Here is a 14,332-nt window from a genome sequence, read left to right as displayed (position 1 = left end):
TCAGTTGCTTTCTTCCTCTTTCAGCTAATTGCTTCATTATGTACTTTTAAAAATTGTTTTGTTCTGCAGGGATTAATTTTGCACATATCTTCAGGAAACTGCTAAACTTTTTACAATGTATTGTTGAACTATGTATGTTGTATTCCTGGCTTAAAATTGCAAGACTATGCTTTGCCTTGTGTTAGTAGGAGATAACACCCTTCAAGGGTCGCTGAAAGCACAAGGTTTCATTCACTTCTTTTTTAAATATGTCTATCTCATTGCTAGGCACAGCAAATAACTGATACATAAATCACTACATTGCCAAGTTTAAGTCATGAATAGGAAGTAAAAGAAATCACTTTTCATCCTAAAAGGTGAATAACCACATCATCACTGGTTTAGTATTTATAAAGCAACTACTGCACTCCACATCTTTTATGTTTTTACCTTTCTCTCACCACATCTGTACTTAGCTTTATCAATCTTGTTCATCTTGCACTAATCCTATTATTAAAGATGAAGGGGAAAAAAAAAAAAAAGTATGCCTCTACTTTTTCTTCATCCCTATTTGCTGGATGGCCATCTTCAACAAAAATTGGCCCGGTGGTTGTTTTGGGGTTTTTTTAGTTCCTTCCTTACTATTAACATGGTAACATAATTTAAAAAGCCCTTCTTGCTTATCTGACACAACACTAACCAGCTCAACTTCATTTGAGCTTTGGCCTTTCATGTCTTCTCCTGGCATATATAAACCATGTTCTGAATATTCCTTAAAGCCTGGCCTTGCTCCCAGGATCATACTTTCTTTTTCCTCTTGAGCTCCATGAGGAGTTCCCTGTTTAGCCAAGATGGTCTTTGGACCTGCTTGTTTGCCTTACAACAAAAGGTGCTATGAAATATATAGTTATCTTGTCCCCTGAATCTTTGAGATAAACATTGTAGATCCATCTTTGTGAATCCACTCCAGTCATCTACTCAGTTGTGTTACAGAACAATCTCTTACCCTTCCTTGCTGGTCTTCCCTTAATCTTTGTTAGATTACTAAATCAGTCTTGCAGTATTAAACACACCCCATAAAATTACGTTCTAGAGAGAGATCTCATCTGAGTATCACATACACTTGGTTTGCAACAGAGGGACCCTATCGTGTAGACAATACCTTGAAGAACACTAGGACTATTTTCTTGCCAAATAAATAATTTCTGCATCCCTGTTCATAAGCTGCATTCCTTGAGTTCTCCACCAACAGAAAAGGCATTAGCTTTACTTAAGCTCTGCAGACAAACTGCCAGAATTATAAGAGATGAAGCAGATATATTCATTACAATGTTATTTTATTACAAGCACAATTAATTTCACTGTGGCAATATACTGCATAAAAGTACTGTGCCATACTCACTCTGAACTATAAATGCAATTTTCCTCCTGGGTCAGCTGATAAATTGCTTAGTGAGAGCAAGAACCATTCCTTTTCCCTCAAAGAGCTATTACCTTCTAAGAAAATGTCCTCTAACCCATTTAATAGGGCCATTATATCCCTGTGAACAAGAACACATCTACAAGCATGAAGTCATTGTGACATACATAATTACTCTCAAGCAAAACTAGGGCTTCCATTCCCTTGACTCTGATGATTGTGAACTGAGGCAAATCACTGAATATTTGTTAAGACATCTCTAAAAGTGGTACAAACAGCTTTGTAATAACAGGTATTTGGAAGCTTTATCAAACATGCAGGCTGCTTTAACAGACAAAATGATTGATAAAGGCTTGCTCTTGACAGTAAATCTGCTGACTTCAGTAGGAATTGGAATAGGCTTTAAGAAGCCAACTGAAAACTAGACTGGTACCATCTAATGCAGGATCTAATTGATTGCAATGGATCTGCAGAAGCTTCCATAACTGCAAGCACAACCGAGAAGCAGAGCCCAAATAATGGTGAGAAACACCAGCCTTACACTCATGTTTTGTTTCTTCTATAAGGCAGTGACAACACCGTTCCTATTTGTCTCCTGGATAAGCAAGGTGATTCCATTTGCCCTCCAAATGCAATCTAGTCCTTTAAAAGCACACTTAAGTCCATTCAAATGAGAATGATTGAACATAAACATGATTGAGCATTACTCATCCTAACATGAACTTAAAAACATGATTCTGGGGCACAGTAAATAAATTTTACAAAAATCCCAGATAAAATTAATAAGCTGCTCTAAAAGGATGCTGTCAACTCTTGCATCAACCAACGTGCCTTTATTTTCTTATGAGGCAAATAAATAGCCTTGCAAGAAAATATTTGCTTGAGGAGAAAATACAATGTTAACTTCCAAGATTCAAAACACATTCATATTTTGAACTGGTATGTCAGCTTCTAGCTCAAAGCAACAGAACTCAATTAATATTTATTTAATAATATATGTTTAATATTTTACAAATGTTATTATAATTCCACAGACAAAGGTAAAGAATCTTAAAAGATGCAATAATACACCAAATTAGAGAAAAATAGAGCTAAGTAGAAAAACTAATTCATTTGAGGCAACAGAATAATTTCCAATTATAGACCTGGTTTCTGTGGCTTGTCACAGTTTACCAACAACTGAAGCTTCAGATATAGTTTCCAATAGTGGGGATTCTCTTGTACTCATGTAAGACAAATAACTAGGTATGTGTTCAGATGATATGGAGACTAAATTATCTCCTGGGAGACAATAGAGGGATAAGTCTCCATTGTGTCAAGCTCTTATTCCTGTTCCTACAAAGTGAAACCCCCATCAGTTCACCTGAAAACCATTTCAAGATTTTATAAGACACAGTAATGGTTTCTCCTTTATAATGAAAATAAATCCTAAATTGGTAGACCTTGCTTCTGAGAAGCATTTCAGGTGGCAGATTAAATCTTATCTTAACATCACTGAAGATACAGTGCTAACAAAGCAAGCAGAGAATAAGGCTCTGCATAGAGACAGTGATTTACCCAGTCCTGTCCCATGATGCTGCAGCTGGTCTGCATAAGAGCTTGGCTCACAGTAGTATTACATCCTCTAGAACAAAATTAATAATATAAGGATATGCTACCATGCTCTATTTGCTGCATTTAAGATAAACAGGTAGCTCAAATCATCCTAACTCTCACTCCTATTTCTGTAGTTGAAAGTAACCTCTCCTGTTCCTGTTGATGCTTGCTCTTACATACTGATACATAAAATTTCCCATTGCAAGAACCAACTTCCACTGTCTAAATACTGTAAAGAATGGGAAGAGGTTGTGTGAAATTTGCTTAGAAGCTCAAGCCACAAAAACAATTAAGGAAACTTCACTTGATGTCAACTCCTTCATATCAGAGAATGTGATAGACAATATTCTACTTCTTGGGCTAGCCTAGATACCAGGCCAGTTTGGTCACACAGTCTGTTTCTGACTGACTACATAAAGCATAGCAAACAGTAGAATACTAGATGAAGCTTCTTAAAAAATGAAAATGACAATTGAAGAGGAAACACAGTGAGCCATCTTTAGTTAGAGATTGGAGAAGACCATAAATTGAAAAGTACAATTCCTTATTCCACTGATACTGTATTATAATTCATTTTTGTAGAACAATTACTGTCTTTAGTAGGTGCTGCATCATAGGTCTCACACTTGAAAGCAACACAAGTAATCTAGAGATGATATTTAGTGCTGCAGAGACAAAAATGTAGTTCAGCAGCAGAAGCATACCATTTGGCCTGAAATCACCTGCTGACTAAATTTTTCCAAGTAGCCCCATCTAAAGGAGATGAAAGACAGCCCCTGGGAGCTGCATCTCCAGGAACAAGTACTTAGGATGCACCTCAATGACATGGTATGATAATATGAGAGCACATTTGAAGCAGCCACCTGTATTTTGCCAAGATGCACTTATGGCCCCAGGTGTGCGCCAGAAGGAGGCAGCTGAGGCAAGGAGTTTGCTGTTCAAGCTTAACATCTGTAGAAATAATACTGTGCTTCCCATAAGCTCTAATGTTGCACTGTACATTTATATTCATACTGGTATTAGCTGGGATATGTTGAGAATTGTGAGAAGAGCTGGTAATAATCTGCTAAAAAATCTGTTCATTGCAGCTCAGTAATTTGTTTTCATAGAGCCAGGAACACAGTTCCAAGTCAGGATAAAGTTAGATGAGGCTGTATGCATTATGCTACCTTGCACGCTACAATCTGTTACAGATGAAAGTATTTTATGTAGGTCAGGCACTGCTTCCCTGGAGTCAGACAAAAAGCCATAAGGAAATCAGAGCAGTGTTGGGCCTTATTCCAGTGATCCTGTCTACTCCAAAGTCTCAATTAGGCTGAGATTTGTGTCTCTCTGTTCTCATCCATTATAGTACTCTTCTCAATCAACTTGCAGAAGGCTAAGTATAGGGGACTGGATAGCATATATCTCATGGTGCAAAACTAGATAAAACTCCTTACAGTCACAAGGAGACAACAGTTTTTCCGTTGAAAAAAAAATAAAAAAAAAATCAAAGTGACACTAATTTTCAACTCCTCACGACACTGAGCTGCAAAATCAGGTTTTGGGAACAGAAGACGGTTCTCCAGCCCTCACTGTGAGGAGAACAGTGTTATTAAAAGAACCAGTCCTGCATTTCTCTCTTTCCTTAAAAATGTGTTTTAATGTAGCAGAGAGGGAAACTGTGCTTCAGTCTTATTGCTGTAACACTTTATCCCTGACAACTGAAAGAACTGCAGGAATCCTGAAGTAAAAATGAGTATTTTTTGTTACCTCGCAGTCTCAGCAAGGAATTCTATATTCTTAAAATAAACTCCTCTTTCTGCTATTGTATAATAATATGCTTTATTCTAGCAACTAAAAAGCACAAAGTGTAAGCTTTCACTAATATTTCATGGCAAACCTCAGTACTTAATTTTCTAATGCACACCATGCCATTATTCATTACCACCTATCTTAAGAATTTTCTCTTGCATCAGAAACCTCCAAGATTCACAAACAGAACAGCACTGTATTTTCAGAATGGTACCTAGCTGTGAATAAAGAAAGAAGTACAAAAATCACACATGGTACTCCATACATTAAACAAATGAAGAGTACATGATGGCAGAAGAAAACAGGTGCACTTACGCATTCTCTGAGTATCTTACTTCCCCTCCAGAGGAAAGGCAGAGTAAATACCTACATATATTCCAGTTTGCTCCATAGCAATTTTCCTAGTTTAATTAAACTAAGTAACTTAGAAAGGCTTTTCCCATTACATCTGTGAGAAAGTATCCCCCTCACCTAGTCTGGGATCACAGGTAAGCAGGGAGTTTTAGGTATCATCTCTGCAGAATTCTAGCACTGTTTACTTGAACAAACTAATAAAATCAAATTCTGTACTTCTATCCTTCTCCTTCATCAGTTCTTGAAAAAGATTCAGGAGCTTTTGCTCTTTTGCCACCCTCCTCTCCTCTAATACAACAATGTATACTATTACAGAGCTGTGGATCTCCTTTGCATGACACTGATATATTTTAGACTGTTTTTTTCCCCTGCAGTAAGAAGAAAGCCGTACTTTAAATGTAAGCCACCGGTACTGGTTATGTTACTTACCCTGATTCCAAGCTCCACATTCTCTCCTCCATATACTTCCATTCCTTCATCCAGTAAGCCAATCTCCTGGAAATATTCTCTATCTACTATGAAGCATCCAATCAAGGCAGGACTTCTGGAAGAATGAAACAGCAGCATCCAAAATTAGCAGATAGAGTATGAAAAAGTTTATTATTCAGAAACAGATTCTATTTATAATTGCTGGGTCAAATGGTGCACCAATACAGATGCTTAGGGAGGTGTTTCTCAAACAAATTTATCCAGCTTTGTCTTCTAGTGCTCTTGATACCCTGGTGAAATAAGCACTATTGAAAGAAAATTGATTCAGAGTGACTGTACATACATATTCACCAGAACAGGTAGAATTTCAGTGCTAAAAATGCCAGATTCAGGAGTCCCAACTTTGTTTCTGAGGCACCAGCCTTTCTAGTCTGTCCCTGCCAAGTCCTCAGGTTTATTGTCTGTGATAATTAACAAGTATACCAAACGATGCATGGGTTTGTGTTTAGTCAGAAACTAGGAAAATCTACAGCTAGGAAAACTTGTGTCTGGAAGCTTCTGTGAAGGAAGAGATTATTTCTTGAATACAAACATTGAGGCCAGGTTTTTCAAATATAACAAAAAAAACCCAAAAACTCTGCCCTTACCAGAGTACTGTAACTCTAATCTGTTGTCCTGAAACAAATTTAAACAAGCCACACATCTTTACTGTATCACAAAGCTCTACTTACGTCATGACCTGAACTTTATGCAGAGTCCATTTCAAGAAGGTAAGAGTTCAGGAAGAGAGTATAATTTTACATTTATGAGATGCAGTGGAGGAGAACACAGAGCAATTTAGCCTTTTCATTTTTCTCCTACCTTATAATCCACAGCGGCAAAAAATAAAAATGTATTTTCTGATTTTTACGCTGGTATCAGGAACTCCAGTAACAACAGGATATTAATTAGCAGTACAGGGTAAATCATCCTGCATTTACTTTGAACATTTGAGGTGCAATAAGTGTGGACACTTTGAAGAAGATTATGGCATGTCTTAATCAAAAATTGTACAGTTCTACTGAAACCTCTATATTTATGCCTTTACCTTGAAATGCTATACTACCCATACATTTCCATTTATAACAATGGAAGACTGTTTCTGATATATTTATTAATACAGAAAATAGCAGTTAACATAATTTCAAACATTATGCTTCTTTTATAAAAAAATACTCTTGCTTTTGGTGTTGTTTTTGAAATATTTTTCAGAGTACCTGCTTCCCTTTGTTATAATTTTAGAAACGTATGTGGAGGCACGAGAGAAGCCATCAGTCAATATATGGCAGGGTTTTTTGTTTGTTAATTATCCAGCACAAGCATACACAGTATTGCACTGAAAAAAAAGGGCTGGGAAGCAAACCTAGACCTCTGATATACATAAAGGACATAAACTCAACAATCCTCACACAGAGCAGAGTTTTGGAGTAAAATGGAAGCGTACATTTTACCCAAACTTAAATACTTCTAATTTTAAAAGTCACCATAATTAATATAGGTTTGTCTCTCTAGGATTTAGCAGAATATTTCAAAAACATAATAATGTTAGCAAAGTTCATTAGCACTGAGAAGCAACTGTAATGATGTGGAAATTACCATTCCTTTTTATACGTGTCTGAGGCAAACCTGTGAATTTTTACTTCTTGCTTTCCAATTCTGTGTCCTGTTACAAGACCAGCATGTGTGCCAGCACAGTTCAGAGTGTCTAAGCTGACATGTCTTGAAAAAAGTTGGCTGCCTGAAAAGAGAGAACTACTGGATGGAAGATATCCCTTACACTGAAGACATGGAAACTCATTGGTGGTGATGACCCCCTCACTCTGCCACTGCTTTTTAAGGTTCTGCTTGGCAGCTGATGAAAACTATGTTCACACTTTCTTTCTGCAGAGACCTATATTTTAAGTACCAGTGACCTCCTCAGAGGTCAGAAGGAAGCCAGAGGAAAGGTCTGGAATTTCAGCAGAGCTGCTGAGGAGATACAGAGGAGACAAGGGTATTGTGTCTGTTCCACAATAACAATACATCCAATTTTAGACTGGATATTAAGAAGAATTTATTCTATTAAAGGGCTATCAGACATTGGAAAAGGCTGCCCAGAGCAGTGGTAAAGTCACCATTCCTGGAAGTATTTAAGAGTTGTATAGACCATACTACTATGTACAGACATAGTACTTAGGGATATGGCTTAGTTAAGGCACTGTCAGTGTTAGGTTAATGGTTGGACTCGATGATCTTAAAGGTCTTTTCCAACCAGGGTAATTCTGTGATTCTGTAATACTCTAGACATGGTGAGAAAGTAAAGAGCTAAACTGACCCAAAGCAAGGATCTAACACAGCCTTTCCTCACACACTATCAACACTATCAATGTACCAACATTAACTCCTAAGACATAGAACAACTGTAAAGCTATGGGACTGTATTATAATTTAATTTATTTAATTAATACTGTTTCTGGCCCTTTACCACTAAATAAGCAGACAAGCCATATGGAGAAAGCAGTGTGCCTGAGCATTCAGGTCCACCATTTCACTCTGGTGAAGTGTTTTGCCCAATGTAATAACAAGGAAACCTATTTAAAAAAATCTTCTGAAAACCACAGTTTTCTTGATGACTGTCTAGGGGTCAAGGATGAAAGCTGAAGAGGACTGCTCAAGGACATTTAACTAATTTAGCATTACACTCATTAAAATCTATTGCATAGCTGAGACCACTTGCCATCTGTCAAATTTAGATGAGAACTGCAAGACACTAATCCAGGTCCTGTTACCTTATTGGAGCAGTTGTGTTCTCCAGTTTCCACCATGACTTAGGAGGGTTCAGGTATCGGCACCACAGCTCCCAGTCAAATCCCTGTGCTGAGAGAGGATATTCCTCTATTTCAAAATTATCATATTTAATGTTATCAAATGATGGAGAAATTACTGTTTTTCTGTTTTCTTTTATCCTAGAGAGCACTGGTTCAGCCCTACAAAAAGAAGGAAAAAAAAAGGTGTTAAGACTTCGTCTGTAAAAGCATAGCACTAATGGAACCTGCGGCTTATTTCAGAAAGGACCAAGTCTGTTGCTCTTACCCACTCAGAACTCCCTTAGCTTTGTGATACTTTTAACAGAGCAGGATCTGCCCTGAAGTAACACACTTCAATATTTTATCTAGGATGCCCTATTATTAACTTTGAAATCAGCTGGAGAATGGAAGAAATCAGTATTTTCATATCACAGATCATTTACACCCTTGCTACCAATAACAATAACTTCAGGCTCTCAATATTATCAAGGACATCAAGATCAGAGTTAATAACACATTTATCCTAGGGACATAATCTCCTCCTGCCTTCTCACCATCTTCTTTACTGAAGAAGCAAAAGAAATAAAAAATGCAGACTGAACAAGTTAAAATACTTGGTTTTAGTTATGTGCTACTTTCACACAGGGCAGCAACCTCTTTGCCAAAATGACACTTCTTTGTTTACACCATAGAACATAAGAGACACAGTATTTCTAAATAAAGAAGATAAAATCGCCCTTATGGGCAAAGGGCTACATTATCAGAGGAGATTTTTGATGTGCAGTTTTCCAATATAGTTTAAATACATTATAATTTTAATGTTTTAAATGTTATAATGTTATAATTATAATGTTATAATTTTAAATGTTATAATAGTTTAAATACATTATAATTAGGCCAGCAGATAACTCACACTATAAACATGGATTTAAATTCTGTCACACAACACAAATACATTTTTCATAATTATGTCCAGGATTACTGTCTGAATCCATTAATTCTGATGTCTAAATCTTCATTTAAAAGATCAGAATGCTAACTCACTGTCTACATGCAAGAGAAACACCAGTCAGTAATTTATAAACAGTCCCTGGAAATGGTCCCTTGGTCAGAGAAATTGAAGGAGACACATACCATCCCACATTGAATTCCACATGGGCATCAAAGAGAGCGACTACTGGTGCTGTTGCTACTCTCCATCCACTAACTCGAGATCGAATCAGCCCCTCTTGTTTGCTGTGTCGCACAACCTTGATGAACCCAGGCTTATGGGCATTCACTTCATCAACATACTGCTTTAGTTTCTCCTTGAGTTCTTCTGTGGAAAGGAAAGAATTAAGTGTTAACAGGAAGCATCATCTAGACAGGATGTTCTCAGCAGAACAAGAGTCTTCACATATGGAAATGCTCCCATTTTATTTAGCTACTAACAATTCTAAAAAAATCAAGTCTAAAAGGAAGCAAACAAAGAGCAGAAGGATCATAAATTATATAGTAATAAAAAATTCCAGGCATAAGATTTAGTCTACGTGAATGACATCAGAATTCTGCCACTGTTTAACATGAAAGCCACAAAATAAAGCACTCAATTATAAAGTATCATAGTTATATAAGTGCATATTATGTTAGTATATCAAAAACCATAACTACCTTATATTTCCAGAAAAAATATGCCCAAGTATTGTCCATGAAATTTCTTTACAGATATTTCAAGAAAAAACTAAGAACAAAATTATTTATCCTTTCTAAAATTTTTCTTTCTTGACGATTTCCACTAAAAAGTTCCACAACTTCTGCTGTTTTCTCAGCAGAGCACACATCAGTAAAAGCACTGGAAGAGAATCATCCCTAATTAAACTATGGTAACTTTTTAATCAACAACTATCATATCTCTAATTTAAAGACCATTGCATGAGAAAATCCAATATGCTGAACTGAAATAGGCTGTTCACTATTATTATCTGAAAACACTGTTTACTAGTATGCCGAATTAACATTGCTATCTTCTATTTATGCTTACTACTACTCAGAATTCTGTTGGTGTAAAGTTCCCTTTCTTCCAAATCTCTCCACAAATTCTGAGATGTCTTTGCTGTGATGCAGAATAATGCTTCTGTGGTTGTGGTGCTAAAAGGGACATCAACAAATCTACATGAAAAGCTCAATGCTGCCTAGCCCTTTCTATGAAATCTTGAGCAAGCCACTTAAATTCTCCATAATCAATTCCTCATCTGCAAAATGACATCACCACACTAGTTTCTTCTTTTCAGTCTATTTGACTTTAAACTCTAGGGAACAGCAGATTTCTTCTTCAGAAGCAGAACCTGAATCTTGGCTTGCCACCCACATGACTTAAGCTGCACATTGAAGTTGTTACATTTACCACCCAATTCATACTTCTGCTTTTCTGGTTACACAGCAGCTTTTTGCAAATGAAGTGTCCTGAAAGAGTCTCAGGGGAACCTTGTAGGCTTACCAGTGGTCAGTTAGTATGGAGGAATCTTTCCCTGAACTTCAGTATCAGCCTTAGGAGGGGGAGAAAAGTGCTGCTTTTTACTTAATGTTCAATACTGGCCCACAAGCAGCGACTTCCTCTGAAGCACCTCCACAGGAGACAAAGAAATATTTTGCAGTCAGGCATTTTCTGGCCTTTGTTATTTAAAACAGATTAGCCTTGCTTTCCAAAGGCAGAGTGCTGAGCAGAGCATTATGTGCACCCTCTGCCTTACAAAGCCTATTAGGCACACTCCCAGAAGAAAAGATGAGGCTACTGAAAAAAAAAAATCATTTTCATAAAGCCAAAGGACAGAGAAGACATGTAAATGAAGCTTTAAAAGTCACTATTTTGCTAAGAACTTTAAAGATGCCCTAGCAGCATACTTAAATCAGTCTTTTTTTATACATTCCACATTTTCCTGAGATTTACATGAAAAAATCAAAATTCAGTTGTCTTTGACAGTTTTAGAGCACCCTGCCCAACTGGACCAAATGATGGGACTCACACTATAGAACTGATCACATGCTTTGCAATACCACTGATGGTCTTTAGCTAAGTATTTTTAACCCATGCTCTGTTTTTTTTCCACTTCAAATATGTTGCCTGAATAATAAAAGCTTATTCCTTAATTATTGTGTATCGCTGCTCTATGCCATCATAGAGAGAAGAAAGGGAAGGAGGAAATGTGTCATCCTCAATACACTGTTGATTCAATTTTTAATTATGGAAACAAACAGGCTCATAAAGATTGATGCATTTGCCTCAGCAAAGAGTCTCTCAAATAAGAACTCAGTTTGACTGAATGAGAATCTGCAGTTCGAGAGAAAGAGCAGCCATACATGGAACGGGAAAATGATGCCAGTCTGGTGCTCGGAAATGTTGCACGCCATCACCAGTCTCTACATCATACAGATGTCTGGAGAGCACAGCACAACTCTATTCACAAATGTAGAAAAGATATAAAATTAATGAACCATAATTATGTCTAATATTAACATAATTAAGTTCTAATACTTCTACAGGGTTGTTTGCTTGTTATTCACAAACCCACAAAGAATTTTTTTGGTGATGTCACCTTATTCACCACAACAAAGCAGTGCCAGAGAACTTATGCAACTTTGCCTTCTTAGGGGCAGAAGAAGGGATAGCGGTGTCAGAAAATTGTCAGCCATGCCACAGCTATGGAGATGACATGTGAAGGAATTATATAGTTCATGAAAATCCCTTCATAAGCCATCATCCTTTCAGGATATGGCCTGAGAGAATAGTGGGCTTGAGAAAGGCCCCAGCAATGCAACTGCTTTTCTTAAAATATTGCAGCTTGCTTGGTTTGTGTGAGTGGCTAGAAGGGCAATCTGGACACAATCCTGCCTCCTCTTCCAATGCTGGGGGATCATGAAAGGCCATACAATATGGAAAAGTTTTCTCACATATGCCCCATGGAGCTTCTGAGGATGAAATCCATTAACAGACCACGCTTTTCATCCAGTTGCGCGTGCCAGTATCCTATGCTTTGTATGCCTCTGCCATCCCTAAACCGGGAAGTTATCAGGCTAGATGCTAGGGTATGGTGCCCTAGCCCCTAACCCCAGTGTCCTACGGCAGCTGTGGATCTGTTCCCAAAATTAAAATGTTAAGGTTATTGATACAAACAGCAATTGTAAAAAAAATAAAAAAAATTACTACCACATTCACAGAGAAATAGCCTGAAGAACCGTCAGTTCAGACTCACTTTCAATAAGTTTCATGCATTAATGTGCTCCTATTTGGAGTGCTTAAGTGAGTCCTTCCATCTCTCAGAATTACATTTGTAGTCTAACACCCATGCTTTGCTGAGACAGATGCATTTTACTGACTTATTTAAATTCTTATCTGTATGTTTTCAAACAGAGCTAAAAAAATAAATAAATAAACAAAAGCATGCTCATAACTTTATGCATTTTCTAAAGCCTAAAAGTCCCTGTTGACTTTGGTGTAGCAGAACACATACTGGATGTTACTGTCATCTCTAGAAGCCTTGTGCTTTTAGCTTTAGGGAAAAATTTATTTCCATGTCAAAGGCCCAGGAATTACTATGTCCCTCTTTAACCTTGGCACTATGCACAAACATGGCTTCTTTTACTGTGAAGGGAAATAAATTATTCTTCAATACAGAGTGGAGTTTAATGTAACAATTATCTTCCCTGGGCCAGAAATTGTAGATTGACACATTATATGAAACAGGCAAAACCCTGCCAATTCATTACTTTTATGCTCTAGCTTTGTGTGTTTATTGAGCTGCACAGAAGGCACACTGTTCCCCAGGTAAAGAACCATGTTGAATACTTTCTTGAATCATAAAGGTCATTTTGGACACTTTTAAAGGCAAATCATTACAGCAGCTGCAGGAATACACCAGAGCCCACCTTGGAGCCAAGAGACCAGTGGTCAGTTTGCTGCTGACAAGGACCCCAGGGCTTTCCTGAATGCCCCATGTGGCATATCAGAATGGGATCCAATGTTGCACCAAGGCAAAACATCCAACTGGCAGAGCACAAGAAGTCAGTACACCATGAGATATGCTGCTATACTAGGAGCACCTGGTCAGGTACATCTTGCTTCTGCACGAAAGCCAAGTAAATTGGCAAAAAGTGAGACTTTACACAAACCAATTAATTTTATACCAAAGTTTTTCCATCTCCTTTATCTGATTATTTGTCTCCCAAAGTCTTAGGAACAGGAAAACCTGCTTTTCCACTCTTCCAATAAAAATTTCATACCCTTTAGTAAAACAGCATGTGTTAATATAGCTAACTCTTCTGGCAAATAAAGAAAACCTTTTATACAAAATTTGCTTCAAAAAGACCCCTCTCTTCCCTCTCTGTCACTCTGTAGGCATACAGCCTGAATTCATGTAATGACTTGAGTTCATGGCTGTAGCTAGGCATATAAGAAAAACTGCTGTACTTTATCTAGTAGTCTTGTACATTGTATTAAGTCCCTTATTTTGTATGCAGCTCAGTGCTTTGCAATTTTTACTTTCCTTTCCTCTGGCCCCTTATCTTTCATGCTCAAGTGATCACCTCTCATCTCTGTAGCAGAAGCAGATAATTCCAAATGGAAAATACTTATAACTAGACATGTGTAATACACATGTGTATATAGAATGTTTTCAACAGAAAGCAAAAACTGACAAAGAGATAACGAGGGACTGCTGTGCACATGTATTTAATAACCTCATGTTGTCTGGTAACAGATAAAGCACCCAAGGGAAATTACCAGTGTGATGCAATGAACTGATTTTCAGACCTCAAAACCAAAAAATCAGTACAGTCCTCTTCCTCCATTACTAAACCCAACTTGTATTGTTGATAGAGATGCATAAACTAATCTCACAAGTTCAAGCTATCTACATGCTATGCCAGATATTGCAATGAACTTTCATGGTCAGCACCTTTG

At 37.3% G+C, this 14,332-nt stretch overlaps 1 protein-coding gene across 1 annotated transcript in view; it reads right to left on the bottom strand.

The window, feature by feature from the left end:
- GALNT18 (polypeptide N-acetylgalactosaminyltransferase 18) overlaps window positions 1-14,332 on the bottom strand; it is a 145,808-nt gene that overhangs the window by 35,441 nt on the left and 96,035 nt on the right. Inside the window, exons 5-7 of the mRNA XM_030451431.1 lie at window positions 9,532-9,715; window positions 8,380-8,577; window positions 5,573-5,687 (exon numbers count right to left, since the gene is read on the bottom strand). Of these exons, the coding sequence (XP_030307291.1) occupies window positions 5,573-5,687; window positions 8,380-8,577; window positions 9,532-9,715 (497 nt within the window). The remainder of the gene's footprint in view (window positions 1-5,572; window positions 5,688-8,379; window positions 8,578-9,531; window positions 9,716-14,332) is intronic.

This window comes from Calypte anna, chromosome 5 (genome assembly GCF_003957555.1).
Source record: "Calypte anna isolate BGI_N300 chromosome 5, bCalAnn1_v1.p, whole genome shotgun sequence".
NCBI classification, from domain to species: Eukaryota; Metazoa; Chordata; class Aves; order Apodiformes; family Trochilidae; genus Calypte; species Calypte anna.
This window is presented reverse-complemented; position numbering and strand designations above follow the sequence as displayed.